Source organism: Coturnix japonica, chromosome 3 (assembly GCF_001577835.2).
Source record: "Coturnix japonica isolate 7356 chromosome 3, Coturnix japonica 2.1, whole genome shotgun sequence".
Lineage (NCBI taxonomy): Eukaryota > Metazoa > Chordata > Aves > Galliformes > Phasianidae > Coturnix > Coturnix japonica.
In genome coordinates this window covers 97,777,085-97,798,861 of record NC_029518.1, presented here as the reverse complement: position 1 = coordinate 97,798,861, position 21,777 = coordinate 97,777,085, and the positions used below count along the sequence as shown (strand labels likewise).

The window sequence follows — 21,777 nt, the reverse complement described above, 5'->3', positions numbered from 1 at the left end:
TCTGTACTGGTTTTAGATCTCCTGGGGTTTTACCTTCAGCTCGTTGTTGGATATCAGAGCATCCCCAAACAAACCCACGCCTGGCTGGCATTCCTCTGAGCCCTCAGATAGAAGATCAGCTTTTGGAGGAGAGTTTGGGGATTTCATTATTTCCATTCTCTTAAATCCCTTTGGATGCGGGCTTATGGGAGGGGATGGGTGGTAGGAAATAACCCCTTTATGTGAGTGCCACTGGGAGGAGATGCCAGCCAGGTTTGGAAGGGAGAGGCAGGTGCCAACATCAGAGATGCTCCCATGGGATTCAGGAGCCTTTCGTGGGTACAAAGCCTTGGCCATAGACCCAGCACTGCTCATATCTCTATCCCCAGTCAAACCCCACGTAAGATACACCAATGGCACATGTACAGGTGCATCCACACTGTCCTGTGAAAGGAACCAAAAGACCCCAGTGGGAACTCAGAATGCAGAGGCAAGTGCCTGGCTGCTGTGTCCCTTCTGTAGTGCACATCAATCAGTTTGGGCACTGCCACCCTCGTCCTTCCTTCAATGCCAGTAGAAAGGCAGCCCCAGCCAGCAAGAACCAAGCACATCTCCAAGACCTGTGCCCCTAAATCAGACATGGTTGTGATTTGCCAACACATTTCAAGGTGACTAACCTTGCAGACCAGCAAGTGGTATAGGTTTCACATGGTTGCACAAGCTTCCTTCTTTAGGAAACACAGCAAACCAGCATTTCGAAGCCTGGAGTTGGCTGTTGGCTGTAGTGTGGATTCATTTCTTCCAAATGTTGCTATGTAAACACTAATCAGGCCAAATTATTCAAATCACAACTGTCGAGCATGGAAGTAGCATTAATGAGGATGAAAAGGGAACAGATTGGTAGAGCAGAAAGCGTCCTTTGGCTGAAGGTTGGTGGCTCCCATCCAACACATGCAACTCCCACCTCTTGCTCTCCCATAGCCCTTGGAAATGCCTCTTCTTGGCAGGGAACATTGGGTCAGGCTGTCCAGCCCCAAGTTTTTTGGCTGTCTAAATACAAGGGGATATTTCCCCTTCTATGGAGACTACAAGTCCCTTGGGGTCCTACTTAATCCCAAGATGTCCCAGAGAATGGAAGGGCTTTGTCCACCTCTGTTGCCTTGTTTTCACATGGTGCAGGACTACCTTGGAGGTGCTCATGGTGCAGCTGGACACAGTACTAAGTGGATTTAGTCAGTGCTGAGTGGGATGTAGGACTAGATGGGCTCCAAATGTTCTTTCCAGCCTACATTATTTAGTGATTTTTGACTGATGATGGGATCTGTACTAATAAACAAACCAAACAGGGATGTCCTGGAGGTTCAGCACACTGGAAACACTTTCAAAAAGCAAAGCAGGTGTTATGTGAAGAAAGAGCAAGCCAGACTCTGCACAGAGTCACACCAGCACTGTCCCATGGAAAGCTGCTGGTCTACAGTGAAAGTCAGCCAGAAATCACCTTCATCCATTGTGACTACAACCATGACCATGATCTTGATTATGACTGTGTTCAAGAAATGCTTAGATGTGGTACTAAGTGACATGGCTCAGCAGGGCAGTATTGGTGGTAGGTGGATGGTTGGACTGGATGATCTTGAAGGTCTTTTCCAGCCTGGGTGATTCTACGGTTCTATGATTCTATGACATCCAACATAGCATAGGCTACAGCAGGAAACCATCAAGTCAGCTCCTGAAGCTGCTGTTTAAACAACCTGGAAAACATCCCAGACATTAAATACTTGGAGCTATTAGAATAAGGTCAAAATAAGTAAAAAAGCTATTTGTGAGAGGAAGGAATGAATCCATCCATCTTCAGACTTCACAAAGAGCTATTTTAAAACTTTTAAGGGGATTAATTTTGAATTTGGCCAGAGCACCATCAAACACTTCATCTGTGGTGGCTGAGTTTCCCTCTTTCCTTTGCTGGCAGTTCTGTTTTCCACCCATTTGGCCCCAGAAAGGTGGAAAATATGGGTGCTTCACTTTGTGGCCCTGCTCCTTTCTTTTCTGAGGTATGAAAGTGTCCTTTTGTTCTCACTGCATCCCAAGGAACAGCAGCTCCCAAGGACAGAAGCAATGCCTGTGATCAGATGCTGGAGGAAGATTGTTGTTTCTCAAAGACTAATTTCTACTATTTTCTACCCAAGCCCAATTCAATTTGGGAAGTGCAGCTATGGGAGGCCTTGCTGTGAGATGTTGCTGCTGCTAAAAGTTGACACAGAGCTGATGGGAGACCAGATAACTTCACCAAAGTGACATTCCATGTTGGTAAATGAGTGCGCAGAAACCAGAGACAGGAAGACCAAGAGGCATAGATGAGTCTAGAAGAGTGCTTGAGAAATAGGACGATTCAGGTTGGAAAGGACCTCTCAGATCTCCAAGCCCAACCCCAGCCCATCCCACCATGCCCACATCCCTCAGTGTCACATCTCCACACTGAACACCTCCATAGATGGTGACCCCACCATCTGTTAAGGTCAGAAGTGGGCCTTACTTCCAAATGAACTGATTTGAGGTGGGAGTTTTGGCTCACCAGACCCAGACTGACATTAAGTAAGGACTGGTATGAATCATATAATCATTTGTGTTGGAAGGGACCTTTACAGGCCATTTAGTTCAACTCCCTTCAAGAACAGGGACATCTACAACTCAAACAAGTGCCCAGAGCCCTGTCCAGCCTGACCTTGGGTGTCTACAGGGATAGAGAAGCTACTTACCTAATCGGGGATACACTTCATCTATCACAACGTGAACATTGTCCCAAAAAACTCAAGCTTTGACCAAATGAAATCAGACAGAAAGCAAAGAGCAAGGCCTGCTGCTCTCCATCATGAGATGTGTCCAAGTCTAAGTCCTATGTCAGCCAGCCCTTGGACCTGACAGAAGGAATTCCTTCCTTCAGAGCCCATCCGGTCAAACAGGGGAGAAGTCACCTTCCCCAGTCTCTCCTCCAACCTCTTTTTCTTCCAGATTTGAGGGAGAAATCTCCAGTCATGTAAGCATTGGGACAAAAATGTGCAAGGGAATGAGATGACCCCATAAAGATGACCGTGGTCCAGCAAGTGGGTCCATCCCTTGTCCTTGTTTTACCTGAACAAATGCAGCCAACAAAACCCACTTCAGTCTGCCTTGCATGAAGCCTTACATGAGACTGATATGGAGCTTCGCCTCGTATTAACCCCGTGTTCTTTACAGAAGATGTGGAAGGGACCCAGAGACCCTCAGAGGTCAGGATACAGTTCATTAGAAAGTAATTACATGAGCAAATTACAGCAGAAAAGCTAAAATAAACCTTAACAGAAGGGCCATCCCCAGCCACAAGCTGCTACATCACATCCCTGTAATTGTGCAGCACTTTTGAGATGCAAAGGAAAGTCTGATGGCTCCGGGAAGTGTAATTAGCTTGCATGATGAGTGGAAGACTGGGAGCAATATTACTGCAGCATATATCATCTTTTAAATGAGTCCTGTTTATTTATAACAGGCTCCCATGACCTGTACCCTGAACTCAAACTTCCTCTCTCTGCTTTCTTATCCACTCATCTCTGAGTTTTTGCATTGCTGGGAGAAAGGGAAGGCCAAGCTGCAAACCTCCACAGCCTTTAGGAAATGCAGACTTAATGAAACTGGAAAGGACCCTGAGATGATGTTCAGTCCATTTTCCAGCCCAGTGGGATGAGAAACAATACCCAAAGTCAGTGCTGGTGGTCTCATCCAGCATCCCATCTTCACCATGTACATCACCTCATGTCACCTCTGCCCTGGGCTTTCTCTGCCGTAAGCTGATGATCCTCTTTGTCCCTTCTCCATCCCACAGCTCACTGTGACCCCACTCAGTTCCTTACCTTTGCCATTTCAGCCTGGGATGATGTCCATGGCATAGAGAGGTTGGTAGCAGGTCCTCCATCTCTCTCCTGGTGGTCTCCACTGGAAAATCATTCTTTCCCAAACAGACCCATTTTCATAGTCCACAAACATGTGTAACAGGGTGTTTTGGGGTTAGTGCTACTCATCCTGGACAACCTTATACCCATAGTTGAGTAAGTAACCAGGTGCAGAGCAAATATACAGCTCTGAGCCCATATGCAGCTTTACATAGGCTCTGGTACTGCCTTCCCCACGCAGCTGTAACTATGAGAACTGATGGATTTCTCAAACAAAGGGACAACCTACCCAAGCCCAATTCAGTTTGGAAAGTACTTCATCTGAAGCGTAGCTTCCACTCTGTACAATCTGGGTTGAAGACCCCTTGGACAGCACTAGAATCCTTTCCTCATGAGCCTACAGCAAGGCAGCCAGTGTCAAACCACACCACGTGCTCAAAGCCATCCCAACCCTCTCCTGATGTCCTCCTCCCCAAGGTCCTCCATCCTTCCCTTAGCTCAAGCCAGAGCAAATCCACAGAAAGAAAATGCATTCCCACCTCCAACCCATAGAGAAAAGGCCTGGGGAGCTAATTATAGCCTAATGCATTGGAGCTGTTAATAATTCAGGAAGCTCTCAAACTGAGCTGGAGATGAGGCAGAGGATGGATCTTGCTTAGATACCAAACCGCCCAACACTGCTCTGTCCCCAGTGTGAGGGTGGCTGAGTGGTGGGAGGACGTATAGGACACAGTGCTACAGCCCACACATTTCAAGGGGCAGACATCAGGCTCCCCATCCTTCTGCTTCACCAACAAAGCTGGTCGGGTCCTGCTCCTACCCAGGTGTCAGGACATCAGGCTTCAGCTTGCTGCTAGGATTTCCAGTCTCATTTATCAGCTGTACCCACACACAGAAACAAACTGAAATCCCACCTAAAGCCTTTGCAGCACTCAACATGATTAAAATTCAGGGTGACTCTTCCCTATGGTTTAAAACTGCCATCCCAGGGGCAAATGGTCCTTTGTGCTGACTGTGCTAGGATGTGTCTCCAAAAATCAGGGCCCTGAAGGGCTTGATTTGTTGCATTTGCTCCACAAATGCACCTGGGAGCAGCTCCCAAGGGCTGGCGATGGCTGTGTGGCTGTCCCCAGGATGTCCCCACTCTGTTGCTCTCAGCTGAGGCTCTGGCTCCCTCTCCTGACACTTTTCTCTGGTCCCAAAAGCTGGTTGGGAAGGCACTGGAGTTGCTCATCAGCCAACAGCTGTGGGCCACAGGTGTGAACCAAACCGGTGCAGCTGAGCATCCCTCAGAATCCAGCCAGGTGGCAAAGAGTAATCACATATAGGATATACATCTTTCCAGGCCTGTGATGAGCTGTCCTCCATGCCCATCCCTTTGCAGTGCAGTGGGATCTGCACACAGCAGGGCTCCTCTTGCTCCTCTAAGCCCAAGTGGTCTCTCCTGAAGCTGATTTTAGACCCTTTTGCCCCTACCTATACTCATACTATGGCCCAGCTGTGGCTCATCACTGGGACGGGCACATTGAGCAAGGTGAAACCAGGACACCCACAACAGAGACAGGCTGAGCCAAACCTAAGGACAGAGATGGGAGATGGTCTTGGTACCTCCAAAAGAAGTTTAGCGAGGGGTAACGCTATCGAAAGGGTGAGTGTGTTCAAATGTGATAGGAAACCACCTGCCCTGCTCCAGCTCCTCTGCTGGGCTCCCACCAGTAGATGGCAAGACAAGCCCATGTTTTGGGGTGAGAGCAACCTTAAGCCCCAGGGAAAGAGGGTTGAGCCAAGGTGGGATTTCTATGGTGACTGATACGGGCTTCAGCCTGCCCTGCAGCATCTCCTTCTTGCTCCTTCCAGGTGTCTCTGCCCTCAGATCCCCACAGGCTGGGCATTTTTGTCTATAGCCTTTGGTGAAGCTTGGCTGAAATCAGTCATGGGATGCTGCTGTTGCCAGGGGAGTGCTAACAGGCACAAGGACAGAGAGCCAGACAGATAATGTTTCATTGCCTTAGAAGCAGGTTAAAAAGATGCCCATGGCAGCTTGGGGAAGGAGGAGCAAGAGGGAGAGACCAAATGTTAAGCTCTTTAACAAAATAATTGCAAAAGCATTGCTGGTCCCATGCAAACCCCCTTGCAGGCCACCTGGTTGCATTCCCTACCTTAATCTGGCTTTTGGGGGAGAAATTTGGTTCACATTGCTGTTCCCAAAGGGTACCTGGGGTGACTGTGGGCACTTTGGGAGTTACAAAAGGCACTGTGTGACTGAGGATCTTCCAGTTATCACTGGGCATAGGGGTATTATCAGATATCCAGGCTTACCCTTGACAACATGTGGTAGACAGCAGTTGAGATGGGATGGAATAAAAAGGGGAGGGAGGGGGGAACAACAGCAAAATGCATCGTGCTGCTGAGTAACTGTGCTATTCATATTGTAGAGTAATGCTAAATTCACCCAGAGATGCCAGTGCTATCCAAACAAAGAGAGGATGGAGCAATACCAGTTTGCCCTGGGCTCACTGTCGGGAGATGGAGAATCCCCTCCTCCTTCCCTGGCTTGGTGACAGACAAAAGCTGTGACATGGGGAGTGCCCTGGAGATGTGGCTTCTAGTGGCACAGGAAGGGCTTTGGAAATCAGAGTGCCAGAAGCAAATGCCCCAAGCTCAGCAAATAACTAATCACCATCCACATGAAAAGAAAGCACTGCAGAGAAACATCAGCCAGAGCAATGAGCAGAAACAACTTGGTGCTATCTGCAGAGCGTTTGGGAGAGGAGCTGGGCCTCAAATTCCCAAAGCAAAGTCACTGCCACACACATAAAATAAAACCAAAAAAATACAAAAAAAGAAGAAAAAAACCCAGACGTCTTCCTTTGGTGATGGAAAGAGGTGGGAGTTGGAAGGAATTTGGGGATGTCTTCCAAGCTATAAAGCTGAGTCCAGCCATGCTTGTACTCCTTGCAGACAAGACAGGGCTGGGATGCTGCATGTGTCTTATTTTTGGTGGGGGAAAGACATCTGGTGGAGAGCTCAGGTCACCCCAATGCACTGATCAAAGAAGGGACAGAAATCCTCTGGTCTCAAATCCTCATGGTCTGTATAGAGAGCATTCCTAGGGAAATCCAAAACACCAAGGCAGGGACCAACAGTCATGTCCTCCTCCTAATTCTTCTCCTTCTCTTCTGGATTCTCTACTTTGTACCTTTTCCATTTGTGGCCAAATCCAGAACTCCTCGATGTCTGCACTACACAGGACCTTCACATCTCTTCTTGGCCTCTTTTCAAGGCCAATGGACTATTGCATTTTTTAGGGAGAGGCACATAGGAAGAATAAAAGATAATCCCTATTGGGCCAAAAGTCAAGCAAGACTTTGGCTTCTGCATTTCTGCCTGAAGAGGTGGCAGATGGATGCACACAAGGCTCACACTGAGGTTTCATAGCTGAGAAATAGGGGATGAATTTAGGGTGATCCTTTGTGGAGCCAGGAGTTGGATTCAGTGATCATACCTGGAATCATAGAATGCCTTGGGTTGGAAGGAACCTCGCGGATCACCCAGATCCAGCTCCCTGACATGGGTAGTGTTGCCATCAAGTTGTAATCATCCCATGGGTCTCTTCCAACTTGGGATATTCTAACCTTCCCAAACTGCCCTGGATGCTTGCATAGATGTCTTGTCTGGACCCTATCACGATGTGATCCCAAGAAAAAGGGTAGAACCACCCAGGATGGTTCACAGAATCACCAAGGTTGGAAAAGACCTACAAGATCATCCAGCCCAACCATCCATCCATCACCAATAGTTCTCACTAAACCATGTCCTTCAACACAATGTCCAAATGTTCTTTGAACACCTCCAGGGTCGGTGACTCCACCACCTCCCAGGGCAGCCCATTCCAGCCCATTCCAGTGCCTGACCACACTTTCAGAGAAGTAGTAGATTCTTTCTGGCCAAGGACCCACAGTGTCTGCAGCAGGTATGCATGCCTGGGGATGGAAGGGAAATGTCCCTGCTCTCTCTTCCCAAAGTTCAGCTTATCTCGGACAGTTGGCCCAGGTGCTGTTGCCAGGCAGAAGGGTTAGAGGTAGAAAATCTACTCTTGGCACTGCTTCCATAACCTGCTGCCAATAAAGCAAACACCCAGGGCAGCCATGCAGCAGCAGCAGCTCAGACATCTCTGTAGTGTTTGTGGTATTTCATGAGGGGGGGGACAGAGTGTCCAATGAACACTGGGCTCCAATTGCTCTTGGCAAGATTATACCCACTTTCTTCCCACATACTTGATACAAGCTCCATCAATTGTTTATCAACCCCAGAAGCAAATGCAATGGGGAAAGGAAAGGAGGGACGCGTGCGTGTGGGCATGAGGTTGCTGGACTAAGGCAGAGAGAAGGGGCTACTAATAAAAAGGACTGGGTTTAAAGTGGTTAAAAATCCATGAAAAGTTAGTTTCTTTAATTTCTTTCTTCCTTTATTTTATATTACAAGAGGTTATTTCTTTAAGCTGAGCTGTGAGTCTCTCAGAACCAGAAGACTCCTGGTGGAGCTTTAAAAGTGTATTAGAATGTCATGAATTCTGAGCTGCAGGCTCAGAGCTGGCAGTGTCAGCTGAAGGGGAAGCAGACAGCTGGCGGACGAACTCTGGACTTTATTTTGTCTCCCGTGATGTTGGTTTTGCAACAGTTCAGCTGATGACAGGTTTCCAACCTACCATTACTGAAAGTCCAGGTAGATTAAAGACCTATTGCACCAGATGGGTAAGGAGAGATCATCTTCGCAACAATGCCCCTTTCTTGCCAAAAAATGACGTGTTTGCTGGTGTCCTTGCAGCAGGACTGACATCCCCTGCCATGAACTCCTGTACTGAAGATTGGCCTGAAGGTTGTCCCACCCATTCATCAACGTGCCATGACCCCAATGCAGAGCAAAATGCCTGTGGATTCATTTATCCTGCTGGGAATCAGGGCTTTTTTTTTTTTTTTTGCCCTTTCCTGTGATGAGCAGGGGGTTATGAAGGTCCATAAGACTGGGAGCAAATACAGGGATGAGTTGAGCAACCTGCAGCAAGGTGAGGGGAATATTAGGGTGCTGAGGTGATGTGTAGTGCTGTCTTGGTCCCATCCAGGTCTATCTGCCTCCAACCACACCTCCAAGCCCCTTTTCCTTCCCACCTGTCCCTACACCACCCCTTATCACCCAGGAACACTTCTGAACTCTGAGGCCACAATGATTTTTCCACTGATTCCAAGCTTGGTTGAGGTTGGAAGGGACCTCTCGGTCCTTATGGACCCCAAAGCAGGGTGCTCAGGACCACATCCAGGTGTGGCTCCTCCATTTGTCTATAGATTAGCACAGGGGTTGCTCTCTATTTAAAGACCAAAGTGACTACAGTAATGTAAAGAAATAAGAAAGCCTTCAGGCACTGACACCTGTGTTTTCTGCTTTCCCCAGTGCTTTCCCTTCCAAGTGCTCAGACCTGTGGAGAATTTAAGCTCGCGTACAATTATGGTATGAAGCCAAAAATAGGCTGAAGAGCACTTGTCTGGCCCAAGCTCCCAGGATAAGGGCAAAGGTTTCACAGCTCAAGCAAACGTCTGACTGAAATAGAAACAACCTGCCCCCAGTATGCCAGCAAAGCCCCCTCCCTGCCTGACGCATGAATGGGAGCTGCAACATTGGCATCCCAGCCCTTCAGGTCCACACTGTGCCCTTTGGCTAACCCCAACTCCAGCTCCTTCTCTTCTCATCCCTCGCTCCTCCTCCCTGGAGGCACACAGAGCCTGGGACAAATGATACGCCAGTGCCATGTTAGGAATCAGTCATACAATAGAATCCTAAACCAGACAGGATTTGCAACTATATTCCAAGCTCAGATGGTGACCTCACACAGGGCTGGAAGGCCCTTTGCTGAGCACTGGAGGCAGGCTCTGTTCCAAGCTCGGTATCATGGGCATTAATAGCACATTGCTATAGAAGCCTGTAGTTAAGCACCAGCTTTGAAGCCTATGGGATGCCAACAAACAGACTCCAGCAGCACTCTCACCTTGAGAAAGTGCTGAGTTTCTTTGTTAACTCTTTTTATTGTCATTTACCAAGCACCACGGTATCAGCACTGCTCCAGCTTTGTGCTCCTTCTTAAATGGGAACAGAGAAGAGAGGTCAGCAAAGTCAGTGGCTGACTCCAAGGCAGAAGTAAATCTGAGAATTAAAAGCAAAAAGGTTACGAGGCTTTTGTTTTTTGCTGAATGAATATGGTTTCGAGCTCAAGTGCTCTCAAGTATTGGAAGAGCAAATTGAAAATGATAATTCTTTCACAGGTCCTGATTTAGGACCTGAGGGTAATAACAGAATCACAGCACAGCAGGGGTTGGAAGGGACCTCAAGAGATGGAGTCCAACCCATCCTAAAGCAGTTCCCTGCAATAGGTCACACACGTTGGTGTCCTGATGGGTCTTAAACATCTCCAAGACTCCACCACCCCTCTGGGCAGCCTATGCCAGTGCTCCATTACCCTTACTGTAAAGAAGTTCTTCTGCATGTTAGTACAGAACTTCCTATGTCCCAGTTTTAGGCCATTGCTCCTTGTCCTATCGCTATGCAGCACCAGGAGGAGCCTGGCCTCATCCATTTGCATCCCACCTCCCTCTAGAATGGTATCTAAAGCTATCTCCATCAGAACATTGCTATTTTTGTGTGACTTTGAAGACACAGAGGTCATCGTAAACATGACTGAGCACACACTCAACTGGCTTTTCATACCCTACAAAAGGGGTAGGAAGGCTACAAGTCACAGAAGGAAATCTGAAACCCACACAGCTCAGGCTACAGCCACCTACCTACAATGCACAGCCCAGATGACAAAGCAAAGACATCCGTATAGAACTTTATTAAAGTAGGCATCACCCACAACTTGCAGCATTTGAAAAAGATATTCCTAACTTCTCTTTTTCCCCCCCTCCTGAATAGGTAACAGCTGCAACACTCAAACATCATGGGAAAATCTGAGCCCAGAAGTCAGACTTCAAACTGGTAGAAAAAGTCGTACGCGTTGAACCACATCAAACTGGTTTAGTACAGAAAATACCGTAGCGTAGTTAACGAGAGAAGTCACAGGGAAGACAGGCAGAAAGAAAACACAAAAGGCATCGTTGGTCACAGGTTAAAAACCAGAATGCTCCTAAATGAGGCAGCAACTGTTGGTAGACAACACGCTGTTTAAAACACCATAGGTCTGATTTTCACCTGCGCTTGTACAACTTTAAGCTTTTGTGCAGTGCCACAATGAAGGACAGCTCGCTTCAGAAGGAAGAGTATTTTTTGTTCTTCACCCCTTTTAGCATTAACTTGAGCTCTGAACAAGGGTGAACAGAGCAGGACTTTCTCTATATTAAAGAAACGGAATCAGATCCATCAGCAACTCTTTGGTTGGCTGCATGGAATGGAGGAGTCCCCTGGTGCTGATTTAAGGACTAGGATGGACAACGCTTATTAAATCCTTTTAAGCCCTTCATCTGATGGATCAGTGTAACAGTTGAATGGCAGATAATTCTGTTTTGGCGTGGCAGAGGACAAAACCAGAGTTAAACTGGATGACATGAATGAGCCCAACCTCACTGGCCCATTGGGCCAAATATTACACTTGAACAACATGAGAGCTGGAACAGTGGTGAACGTTCAAAAACTTGCCTTGTAAACATCATAAAGGAAGTTTTAAGCACAGGCCACAACCCCAGAGGGTTTTGAGCTTAACTACCTGGGAAACGCACACTTTGCCAACTGATAAAGCAGTAAGATACATACAAAACCAAGAGATATTTCAACAAATGTTTAAAAGGATTCCTGGTTTTCACCCTATCATCTTTGTTTGAAGGTTACTTTCATGAGAAAACCATTTTTTTCCGCTGCAGTATGTAGATTCCCTCATAGAGAGGCAGAAATTGGGTCAGTTCACCACTGACTGGATAAACATTGCAGGGTTACAGAGTGCAGCAGACTCACAGTTACCAAAGCCTTGTCATAGAAAACTCAATGAACAACATAGACCAGAAAATACTGAATGTAACACCTACGTGGGCAACTGGAGTACGCAAGGCAAAGAAGATGGAGAGCTTCATCTAGGGAATTCCCAGTCATTTTGAAAAGGAAATTTTTCTCTTTGAAAAAGTAAAATACAATCCAAGTTCCCAGATGCTGTTTCTCAAGGCGTACTATTTCTATAGTAGCCCATGGCTCAGATTCAAGACTGCTGTATTACCTTAAAAGGATTTCCTGTCTCTCCAGTCTGTCATTTCTCACTTTCAAAGTCTCGTAAGTAGCTTTTGGATAGACACATCTTCTCTGCATCCTTCTACTAACATTCCCTCGTTAATCACAGAATCTCCTGTGCATTACACTCAATGAGCAGAACAGGCCTTAACTGTAACTGTAGATGGTTTAAGCCTCTGGAATCCTCTCTAAAGAACAGAAGCATTTGACAGTCACATAAACAGCATCTACAAAAACATCTGCAGCACATACAGAAAAAGCAGCCAACGTGAACAGATTTCAAAGGTCAACATCTAATGTCAATAAGTCTCCATCATCAGCCCAACTTCAGAACTTGCTCCAGGCAGTGTGCAATAATGCTAGCACAGTAAGCAACTGGGATAACAGGAAGAAGCATTAATTAACAGTAACCCCACTCCTGGGCATTGTCTTCTTGAAATACAGCCTGAATTCTCATAAACATAACAGCTTTCTGTATTTGGGATCTACTGAGGTTGAACTGATGGCAGCAGCGTTTTGAAACAACAGGAAAAGCTCAGCTTGTAAACCCTGTCATATTGAAAGCACAAAGAGAATTCAAGTTCTTTTCCTCTTCACATTTATAGGCATTATAAGAATAATGTTACTTCGTAGGCCCTGCAGGTAGAGAATGGTATGTTTATACAGTAACATATATATATAAATATGAAATATTAACCAAAATTTGACTTGAAACTACAGTTGCAAAAAACCCTGCCTGCAATTTGGAAACATTGAGTAGCTCATTTCTCTCTTTTATAAGCAGAGAGGAATGGATCGTATCTTACTATGACGTAATAACCCTCCACTAGGGAAATGGAAAAACATCTTTTAACAGAGTGGGATGTTCCTGAAACATCAGGTTTGACAGTATTGCCCCATGCTGTTTGTTGGATATGAGGCAGAAAGAATGACTGGAGATTTATCAACCAACTGCTTAGGAAAGCTAATAATTGACATGCTTTAAGACTCAAAACTATAGAACTGATTTAGCCATTTCTTCCTGGTCCTCTGTGGAAATCTGGAAACACTGGACAAAATGTTTCAGTTAGCTTGAGCAATCCTGGAATCAGACCCAAGGAAGCTAAACATCGTAGACACCAATTCAGGGAGGTCATAATCAGGTTTCCATCCCCAGTCTCTCCGGGCGTTGCTGTCATCAAAGTTCATTGGCCAGCTGTCAGCTGCAGTAAAAGGAAGAAACAAGGAGCATTAGGTTTATGAAAAAATAGTAGAATGTCAGAATGGCCTGGGTTGAAAAGGACCACAATGACCATCTGGTTTCAACCCCCTTCTATGCCCACAGCCACAGCCTGGCCTTGAATGCCTCCAGAGACGGGGGGCCAACATCCTTCCTGTGTTGGGGGCTTCTCAAAGGAAAACACTGTTTGGTTCTTGAAGTACAGCAACCCAATGATTTCCCTTTACCCACTGCCCAACAAGCAATACCCACCTATGGCCTGCCTGACCGCATCCACATTGTAGGTAACCTGAAGCTCAGGAACGTGCTTCTGCACCTCTTGTGCCAGCTCTTCAGGAGTGAAGCTCATGGCACTGATGTTGTACGTCCTCATGCTCAGTGCCTCTGCAGGGGCCTCCATGACCTCTAGAGTTGCTTTCAGACAGTCATCAATGTACATCATAGGGAGGCGGGTGTCCGGCTTTAAGTTGCATTCAAATTTGCCAGTCTTAATGGCATCGTGGAAAATCTGGACAGCATAATCTGTAGAACAGTAGAATAAATGTGTTTATTTACCTTCATCTATTGTTCACATTGTAACTGGTCAACAGTCTCCAGATTGTCATAGAATCATGGAATTGCTTGGGTTGGAAGGGACCTCAAGCACCATGAAGCTCCAACCCCCCAGCTCATGTAGGGCTGCCAACCTCCACATTTAATACCAGCCCAGGCTGCCCAGGGCCCCATCCAACCTGGCCTTGAACACCTCCAGGGATGGACGGGGCATCCACAGCCTCTCTGTGCAGCTGTTCCAGCACCTCCCCACTCTCATAGTAAAGAACTTCCCCTTATATCCAACCTAAATCTTCTCTCCTTGAGCTTAAAACCATTTCTGTTTGTTCTGCTATCATCTACCCTTGTAAAGAGTTGACTCCAATCCTGTAAAACACACAAACCACTTACCAGTTGTTCCCCCACCAGGCTGCGAGTCGGCAGATATGATTCCTGGGTACCTCAGGCAGCGAAAGTCGAGGCCATATCGGTAATGGTAGTACTACAGAGGGAGGAGAGGAGCACAGTTTTACACAACAAAGCTAGGCCTCACAGCTCATTGTTTCCATAGGAACATCAGCAGAATGGCTTTGGGTTGGAAGGGACACCCACAGCTCCATCAGTGCTCAAACCCCATCCAGCCTGACCTTGGCTGTCTGCAGAGATGGGGCATCACGGCCTCTATGGACAACCTGTGCCAGTGCAAGTTATGCCTGTACAGACTTTCATGGCTTTGACTGTGCAGAAGTGAGGAGTTTTTGTTTAATTTTTACTTTTTAGTAGGCAAAAGTCACCATTGCCCACTGTGCTTTCCCAATGCTTTGTATGCTTTCGTTTATGCAACGTCATTCACATTGGCAGATAAGGAGGAGAGGTCAAAGTCAAAAGAATCATGGAAAGAAATGGTATCAAAACTCAAATTGGTCAGTTTCTAATTCTTAATGCTTATTCCTACAGAACTTAAAAACACTTTTTCCTGCTGCCTCAGACTCCTATAGAGTACTGAAGCCTAAAGGAAGGAAAGGGAGGCGGAAAACCCACCACCAATCAATGACATTATCCTAGAACTTTAATGGAAGAACCCAAGTTCTCACCTCTCCCATCAGTTCAGCATGAACCTTGGAGACACCATAGATGGTCCTCGGTCTCTGAATGCAGAGATCAGGAGTTGGATCTCGAGGAGAGGTGGGCCCAAAGGCTCCAATCGTACTTGGAACAAAGAGTCGCAAATTATGTTCAGCTGCAATATCCAGAACATTGTGTAAACCTGGAACGATATCAGGCTTTATCAGAACACCCACTTGCTCAAGCCTCTAAAGAAAGCCTATAGGAATCATGAATTTGAAAACCTTGTCACATACCAGTAATATTTACAGCTCTGGCCAAGGGGACGTTTGCTTCTCCAACAGCACTGAGCAAAGCACTATAGTGGAAGAGCCACGTTATGCGATTATTCACCACTATCTCACGTAGATTCTTGTAGTCCAAGATGTCTGAGTAGATGAAAGGGCCTAAAAGAAAGGAGCCAGAAGAAAAGTCAGCACTGAGAAGCATGGAAATCAAGGCAAGCTCAAGATGAAACTCAGATTGGTTCTCTCCCATTTCTCTGTTTGGGATTTGACTGCATAGCAAACCCTGGTACCAACAGCAGCCAATACATTAGGAAACAGAAAGGAGATATTAAGGTGAACTGCCACCTCCTCCTTAATAGACCGATTCAAGAACTCCTGTTTTACCCAGCCAATGGCACGAGAAAAGGAAATGCTTAGAATTTCCTATTCAAATATCTATGTGCGTTATTAAGCTGTGATGAGAAAAGAAGAGTCTATTCAGGCTTAATGGAAACACAAGATTCCAGAAAACACATTCTACACTCATAATCTAAATTGCCTTGGAACGGAGGCGCTATCCAGAAGTCCCAAACAGCAATTTGCCCAGTAAGCCACACATCATTTAGACTTTGGTAAAGCCAGTGTATTTTTCCATCTGCTCCCCCAGGCACTTACCACTATGAAAAACATGATCTGCTGGCTTACGAATATCAGACAAGATCACATTGTTCTTTCCAAATCGTTTCCTGTAGAAAAAAATATCCACATGGTACAGTGAGTCCACAACCTTCGCATTAATTCATCGGTTGCTCTGCTGCTATTTTGGTTAGCAGGAGCAATGTCAAAAGGAAAACAAATCCTTGTTGAAAATTGGATCCATAAGATCTATTCCCTCCCCCCCAGACACCAAAAAGCCACTGGACGTGCTGTAACAGCAGCTGTTTTCCTATCAGCAAGGTAAACAGAACTGATAAAGTCATCTCAGCCTTGTACTGTTCTAATCAGCACAGTCTGGGAAAGCAAGTCTGACAGAATCTGAGTACAGTGCAGCCTTCCATTATTTGCATGGCTTTAAATAGATCCTAGAAATGGTTGAAGACATTCAAACCGCAGCATGGCATCAAATGCAGCATGCTGGCTCCCTTTTATCACAGTCCAAACACTGCCTGCAAGAATATTACACTCTGGAGCTGAGTAGTGAATATATGGACACCGATAAGAGCTGGTAGAGTTTTAGAAAGATACCATGAAAAAAATAAGGTATGTGTGTATGTGATGTGGAGGAACAGAAAGAAACAGAAGGGATGCACTTTGTATTTACTACCTATGCTGCATCTAGTTTGTCAATTACAAAATACCAGGGAACACAATGTTGAAGGAAGCTTGATCACTATTTGCACTGCACTAAGCAGGGCATCTTATTCCTGAAGCAGCTGCACTAAAATTCTCATAGAGAAGAAGGTCAGCAGCTGTTAAGTGCAGACACTGAGTAGTTAGCAAAGTTCTTGCTTTCTTCACATGGATGTTGGTACTCCTTTCCTCTCCCATAGCACCCATATAACATCCCAAGCTTTTTCTCTTGGGCAGGAGGAGCCTTATTTATAATCACAGCCTTATTCGCTGTCCATGCTCTGAGGATGCCAGTTCTGAATACTCCCATTGAACCAGGTACAAGCTGAACTCAGTGGTCAGCATCTCGGATAGAACTATTTCGGGAGCTGTGACCAATGTACACACAGAAAGTGCATCAGTGAACATAAAGCAAGGACAGAAACTAAACAAACAGTGGTAAAAGTTTAAGGCTACATAGGAGACCGAGCAGCAAAAAGTTCAGCATTTCTCAGCAGGATTCTTTTAAAGAACAACTTCCCTGTATATTATTGCTTCTCTATGTTAAATTGAACTTGAGCTCCTCACTACTATTGAGTCAAAGAATCGTGATGTACCTGAGGAGCTTCGCAAGTCCCACACCGAGCTGGCCGAGCCCACCTAAAAGACAACACACAGGAGATAAAACAGGAGTGGTACTGAAACACAGCATCCCAGTATCACCTGCATCACAGCAGAAACCTGTGCTTTTTATCTTCTGAGAATCACAGAATGGTTGGGTTGGAAGGGACCTCAAGGATCATGAAGATCCAAACTCCCCCCACCACAGGCAGGGCCACCAACTTCTATATCTAATACCAGCCCAGGCTGCCCAGGGCCCCATCCAACCTGGCCTTGAACACCTCCAGGGATGGACGGGGCATCCACAGCCTCTCTGGGCAGCTGAAAACCCAGTCCTGGAGCAGGCAGCCAGTTACGAGAGCAATGCTGACCTGTAATTAACACCCGAGGATGATCTGACTCGGAAAAAGAAACCGAGTGAAAGCTTGCATCAGAGGCCACCTGGCGGGGTGAGATGCCAATGCATCGAACAGGCACGATGGAAACCCCGCATCCACAAGCAGGGTTTTGTAGCAGCTGGCTGACAGCTCGGCTCAGGTTTCTGATGACTGGCATCTTCCTTCTTCACACAGGCTGTGAGAACAGGAGGAAACACCAGTCACAAGTGACTCAAAAGCACGCTCAGCTTTTCCAACACTCCTTTTGAATACTCTTTAAAGAGGCCTGATGCAATCCAAACCCCAGCTGATGTGCCAACCCACAGCCACGTCTGCTGGAAGCAGCCTGGGAAGGAAGATGAATAGAGGTAATGTATTCACCAGAGAGAGAGCAAGAAAACATCCACAGCCTCAGCACAGGCTCCAGTATAAGGAGTATTATTCTAGAATAGAGCTCAAATTTAAGCCTTTTTACATTAGAAACCATGATTTCAAGCACAACAGACAGCAAATGCAGAATTCTTCCTTAAAATCCTTCAGGCTTTTAACTGTCTTCTATAAAATGTGGCTTAACTGGGATCACGCTGTCAATTACGTTACCTTTGTGTTGCATGTACAAGCAAGAAATACAGGAAGATGGAAGGCTACAACAAGAAATGACACCAGCTAATTGCTGCACCAGTTCACAATAAGCACGGGAAAGCAAACACCCTATTAATTATGGGTATTTTTAGGGCAATACAGACAGTGGGGAATTTTCTGGCTATTTGAATGCTACTCCTGGATTTAACCTCAGATGCAATTCATTGCTATCCAAGAGGCTGCGAGACCTCCCTCCTACCTTGATCCTCCGGTGTTGATGAGCACAGCTCAGCTTATAACACTGCACAGGAAGGCAGCCCTGCAGGGAAGGGCCTGAAGGACACAACAGCCTCATAGGGTACCTCATCCATAAGGTTTTCCCTGTCAGTACCTGAAGCAGCATTGACATCTTGAGCTCTAAATGCACAGTACCAGACATAGAAAATCCTTTAGCTAACCAAGCAGGCATGGGTTGAAAAGGACCACAATAACCATCTGGTTTCAACCCCCTGCTACATGCAACCACCAGATCAGGCTGCAACACTGCAGTTCTCTCCCCACCCCACTAATTCAAACCAACACTGAGTATCATGCAGGGCATTGCAGAACCCATTACCTCTTGTACTCACCTGTCCCTCAGCCGGCAATAGGACCGAAGCACAGCGCAGGCTGCAATTTATAGGACACTGCCTCTTTCGGAAGCCAATCAAAAGGAGACGGAAAGTAGGAGTTGTCCCACAGCTAAAAAAATAAGCCAACAAGAAAGAAGAGCGTGAGGGTGAGAGCAGCAGGCGGGGATATCGCTGGGTTCGCATCTGCTTGGCTCGCTGTGTGTTAAGGCTGTGATAGAGGGGTGGTGGAGCTGACAGATGCATCCAATCCAGTGTCATAGCTGAAGGATGGGGTTAAATGTAGAGTAAAGCTGTGCTGAAAGGTAAAGCAAAATCACCCCCCGGTGATGGCAGAAAGTTCTGGGTGTTGTTAAGTGAAAGCAGAGGGGGAAAAAAGAAGGGGAAATGAGCAGCTTATGAGCTGACTTGAGCAAGTCAGAGCAGCGTGTTACATAACAGGCACCTGTCACTCACCTTACGGCAAAAACATGTTTATCCGAGCGAGTCGGTTCTCCTGGATTAATTACCGATAGAACCTTACGGTGATAAGAAAGATAAGAAAGTCGCGTGGCCCTTCTGGAAAATCCCATTAAGGGGCAGAAGAAAAGGAGGAGGGTCTGAACATGGCCGCCCCTCCCCTCCCAGCGCTTCCAACCAGCCCCGGCCCCGCTGCCTCCTCCCTGGGGCTGAGATGGGGGGGTTGGGAAGGGGGGAGGAGCTGAATGTGACGTAGAGGGGAGGAGAGTGTGAGTGGTGACGTCAGAGTGACGCAAACGGGGTATGACGTCATGCCCCCCCCCATCATATCTATCCCCTGTCCCCTTTTATCCTGTCATTATTACCCAGGAGCAGAGGCATCACCAAGGCTAGAACACCAACCACCCTGTAATGTCAGGCAGCCTTGAGGCTCCTCCTTGCCCCAGGGTTGCCCCCCATTGAAAGCATGACTTCAAATGATATTTCTAAGCACGAAACCTGGAGCTGCCATCTTACAAAGACAAGAGGCGACTTACAAAAACGCATTTAAAGTGTGGAAACTTGCTCAAAGGAGGTTTGTTTGCCTTCAGGAATGCCTTCAAACACCCATAGTACAGCTAAAAGTGTTTGAAGGTAAACATGACTCAAGCTGTAATTGTTTATAGAAGCAAAATGATAAGCTCACCACCAAGAGAGTGGCTCCATAGTAGGAATGACAAGCAGGTAGATCCAGCCAGCAAGATTGAATTGATTCAAGTGTTACAGCAACTTCACATTAAGTGCTTTATGCAGCCAATCTCCTCTATAAACTCCTCCATCCGCTTTCAAACTCAGGTAAGGCTTTGTCATCCGTACTGGATAACGTGCCTGCTTCACATATAATTGTGTGCCCTCTAATTACATGTAGCTAAACTGTTATGCAATCCCCTGCCTGCCTGCCAAGGGGTGAAATACATAAGCAGGAGGGAAGGGGAAAAAAAAGCCTTATAAACACCTCTGTGGTAAACTAATCTTATCTCAGAGTCTTTGTTCTTCAAGATTACTTGGGGAGTTAATATTGTTCGTGTTTGTACAAGATAGAAATGCTTGAAGTTAAGGGGGTTGGGGGGGGGGGAAATGTGGTTTGCTGCTGAGACCCTGAGAAAGTGTGATATGAGATCAAGCTTAAGTCCAGATACTCTGCACAGACTGTTCCATGTCAGCTCATAGTATACCTGGTATCACATGTATTCCCTTTGTCACATCATTTCAGTTCTCAGCAGCATCTGAGTGTTGACGCTCAGTGGGACTCTGAGTTAGTGGTCATGGAGCTCCATTAACTCCACTGTATGGCCTTCATCTTAAACAGCAAGGACGTCGATAGGGTGACTTTTCTTCTTGGAACAGCAACGCCCATCTCCTGCACAAAATCAGCCAGCAGACTCTTGTTTGTGATATGCTCGAAGCTACACAGGGGTTTCCTGAGCTGTTCTATCATCTGGGGCTGTAAATGTGAGCTACTGATAGGGCACGTGTCCAGTTTAGAAGCATCATAACTGCTCTGCAGGCAGCTCAGACAACAAGTAATGACTCCAACAGGTTCTGTTCTGTGAGGATCTTCTTGACTGAGCAAGGCTGGACACTGGTTCCTGCACCTGAGACCAACCAAGTGACCCATTCTGCTGGGCAAAGGCACTTTGGACTTCACGCATCCACGAGCTGCTGAGCTTGATGGAGAAGGGGAAACCATTTATTTGTGATGTTTTTCTATACAGCAAAACTTGGCAGAACCCTTTACAGCTGTTCGTGCACAAGAGCCACTGAAAGGATGCAACACCAGAAAAGGCAGCAGCAGGGGTTAGAAATGTGAAGGTGAGGATTAGCAAGAGAAGCATCATTGAGATATTACAGCCTTCCAATGCCTGGGCAGTCAAGGAGAATTGATGGCGCTCCTACAGGCTCCACCAAGAGCCATCTCTCCATATTGTCACTTAATTCACTGCCTGATTCCTTCTTAACAGCTGTTGCAATTAACAAAGTACTTAAGGGGTCCTTCCCTTACAGGGATGGATGCTTGGCTTTCTTAAGACTACCATTATTCTTTGGAGCCCATCCCTTCAGGAATGGATACCTGGCTCTGTTAACATGGGAATGATTTGTTTCCCTTCATGTTTTCTTTCCTGAGGCAGTATATAGGTTGGGTCTCTGCAATCAGGTGAGAGAGAACTGGGGAACAAAGGGGTAGATGGTGTCTGAAAGTTCACTCACCATGATTGTCATTGAAGCTTTTGTTTGACTTATCTTAAATTGCACTTGCGTTATTACACACTTGGAGTCCTTATATCCTCTGACAAACAGCTCTTGAGCACATGGACTGAACCAGGCAATGTTAATGGGAAGCAGAGAGGGTTATGCTATAGCTTTTCTTTGTAAGAAACTGGATCCAGGTCACTCAGCTCATGTTACCAGAGACTTGTAGGACCAGATCACTCACCTGGATAAGCCAAGAGCTGTCCTGACTGTGCACTTATTGAGAACAGCCTTGACTTCATGTGG

General features: G+C 46.4%; 1 protein-coding gene across 1 annotated transcript; it reads right to left on the bottom strand.

Moving 5' to 3' along the window:
- Positions 1-10,766: 10,766 nt before the first annotated feature.
- LOC107312408 (L-threonine 3-dehydrogenase, mitochondrial) lies at positions 10,767-19,404 on the bottom strand. The gene is made up of 10 exons (XM_015859819.2): positions 19,240-19,404; positions 18,784-18,895; positions 17,567-17,768; positions 17,192-17,234; positions 15,921-15,991; positions 15,276-15,425; positions 15,009-15,181; positions 14,326-14,416; positions 13,636-13,905; positions 10,767-13,366 (listed from the first exon to the last, which is right to left on the bottom strand). Exons 3-10 carry the CDS (start codon positions 17,748-17,750, stop codon positions 13,227-13,229), a joined length of 1,122 nt encoding a protein of 373 aa, XP_015715305.1. The 5' UTR covers positions 17,751-17,768; positions 18,784-18,895; positions 19,240-19,404; the 3' UTR covers positions 10,767-13,226.
- Positions 19,405-21,777: the final 2,373 nt, after the last annotated feature.

Coding starts and splice junctions, on each gene's coding strand:
- LOC107312408 (XM_015859819.2), bottom strand. CDS start 17,750: ATGCCAGTCATCAGAAACCTGAGCCGAGCTGTCAGCCAGCTGCTACAA. Junction 17,235..17,566: donor TCCTCGGGTGTTAATTACAG/GTCAGCATTGCT, acceptor GTTGTCTTTTAG/GTGGGCTCGGCCAGCTCGGT. Junction 14,417..15,008: donor ATGCTGAACTGATGGGAGAG/GTGAGAACTTGG, acceptor CTCCCTCTGTAG/TACTACCATTACCGATATGG.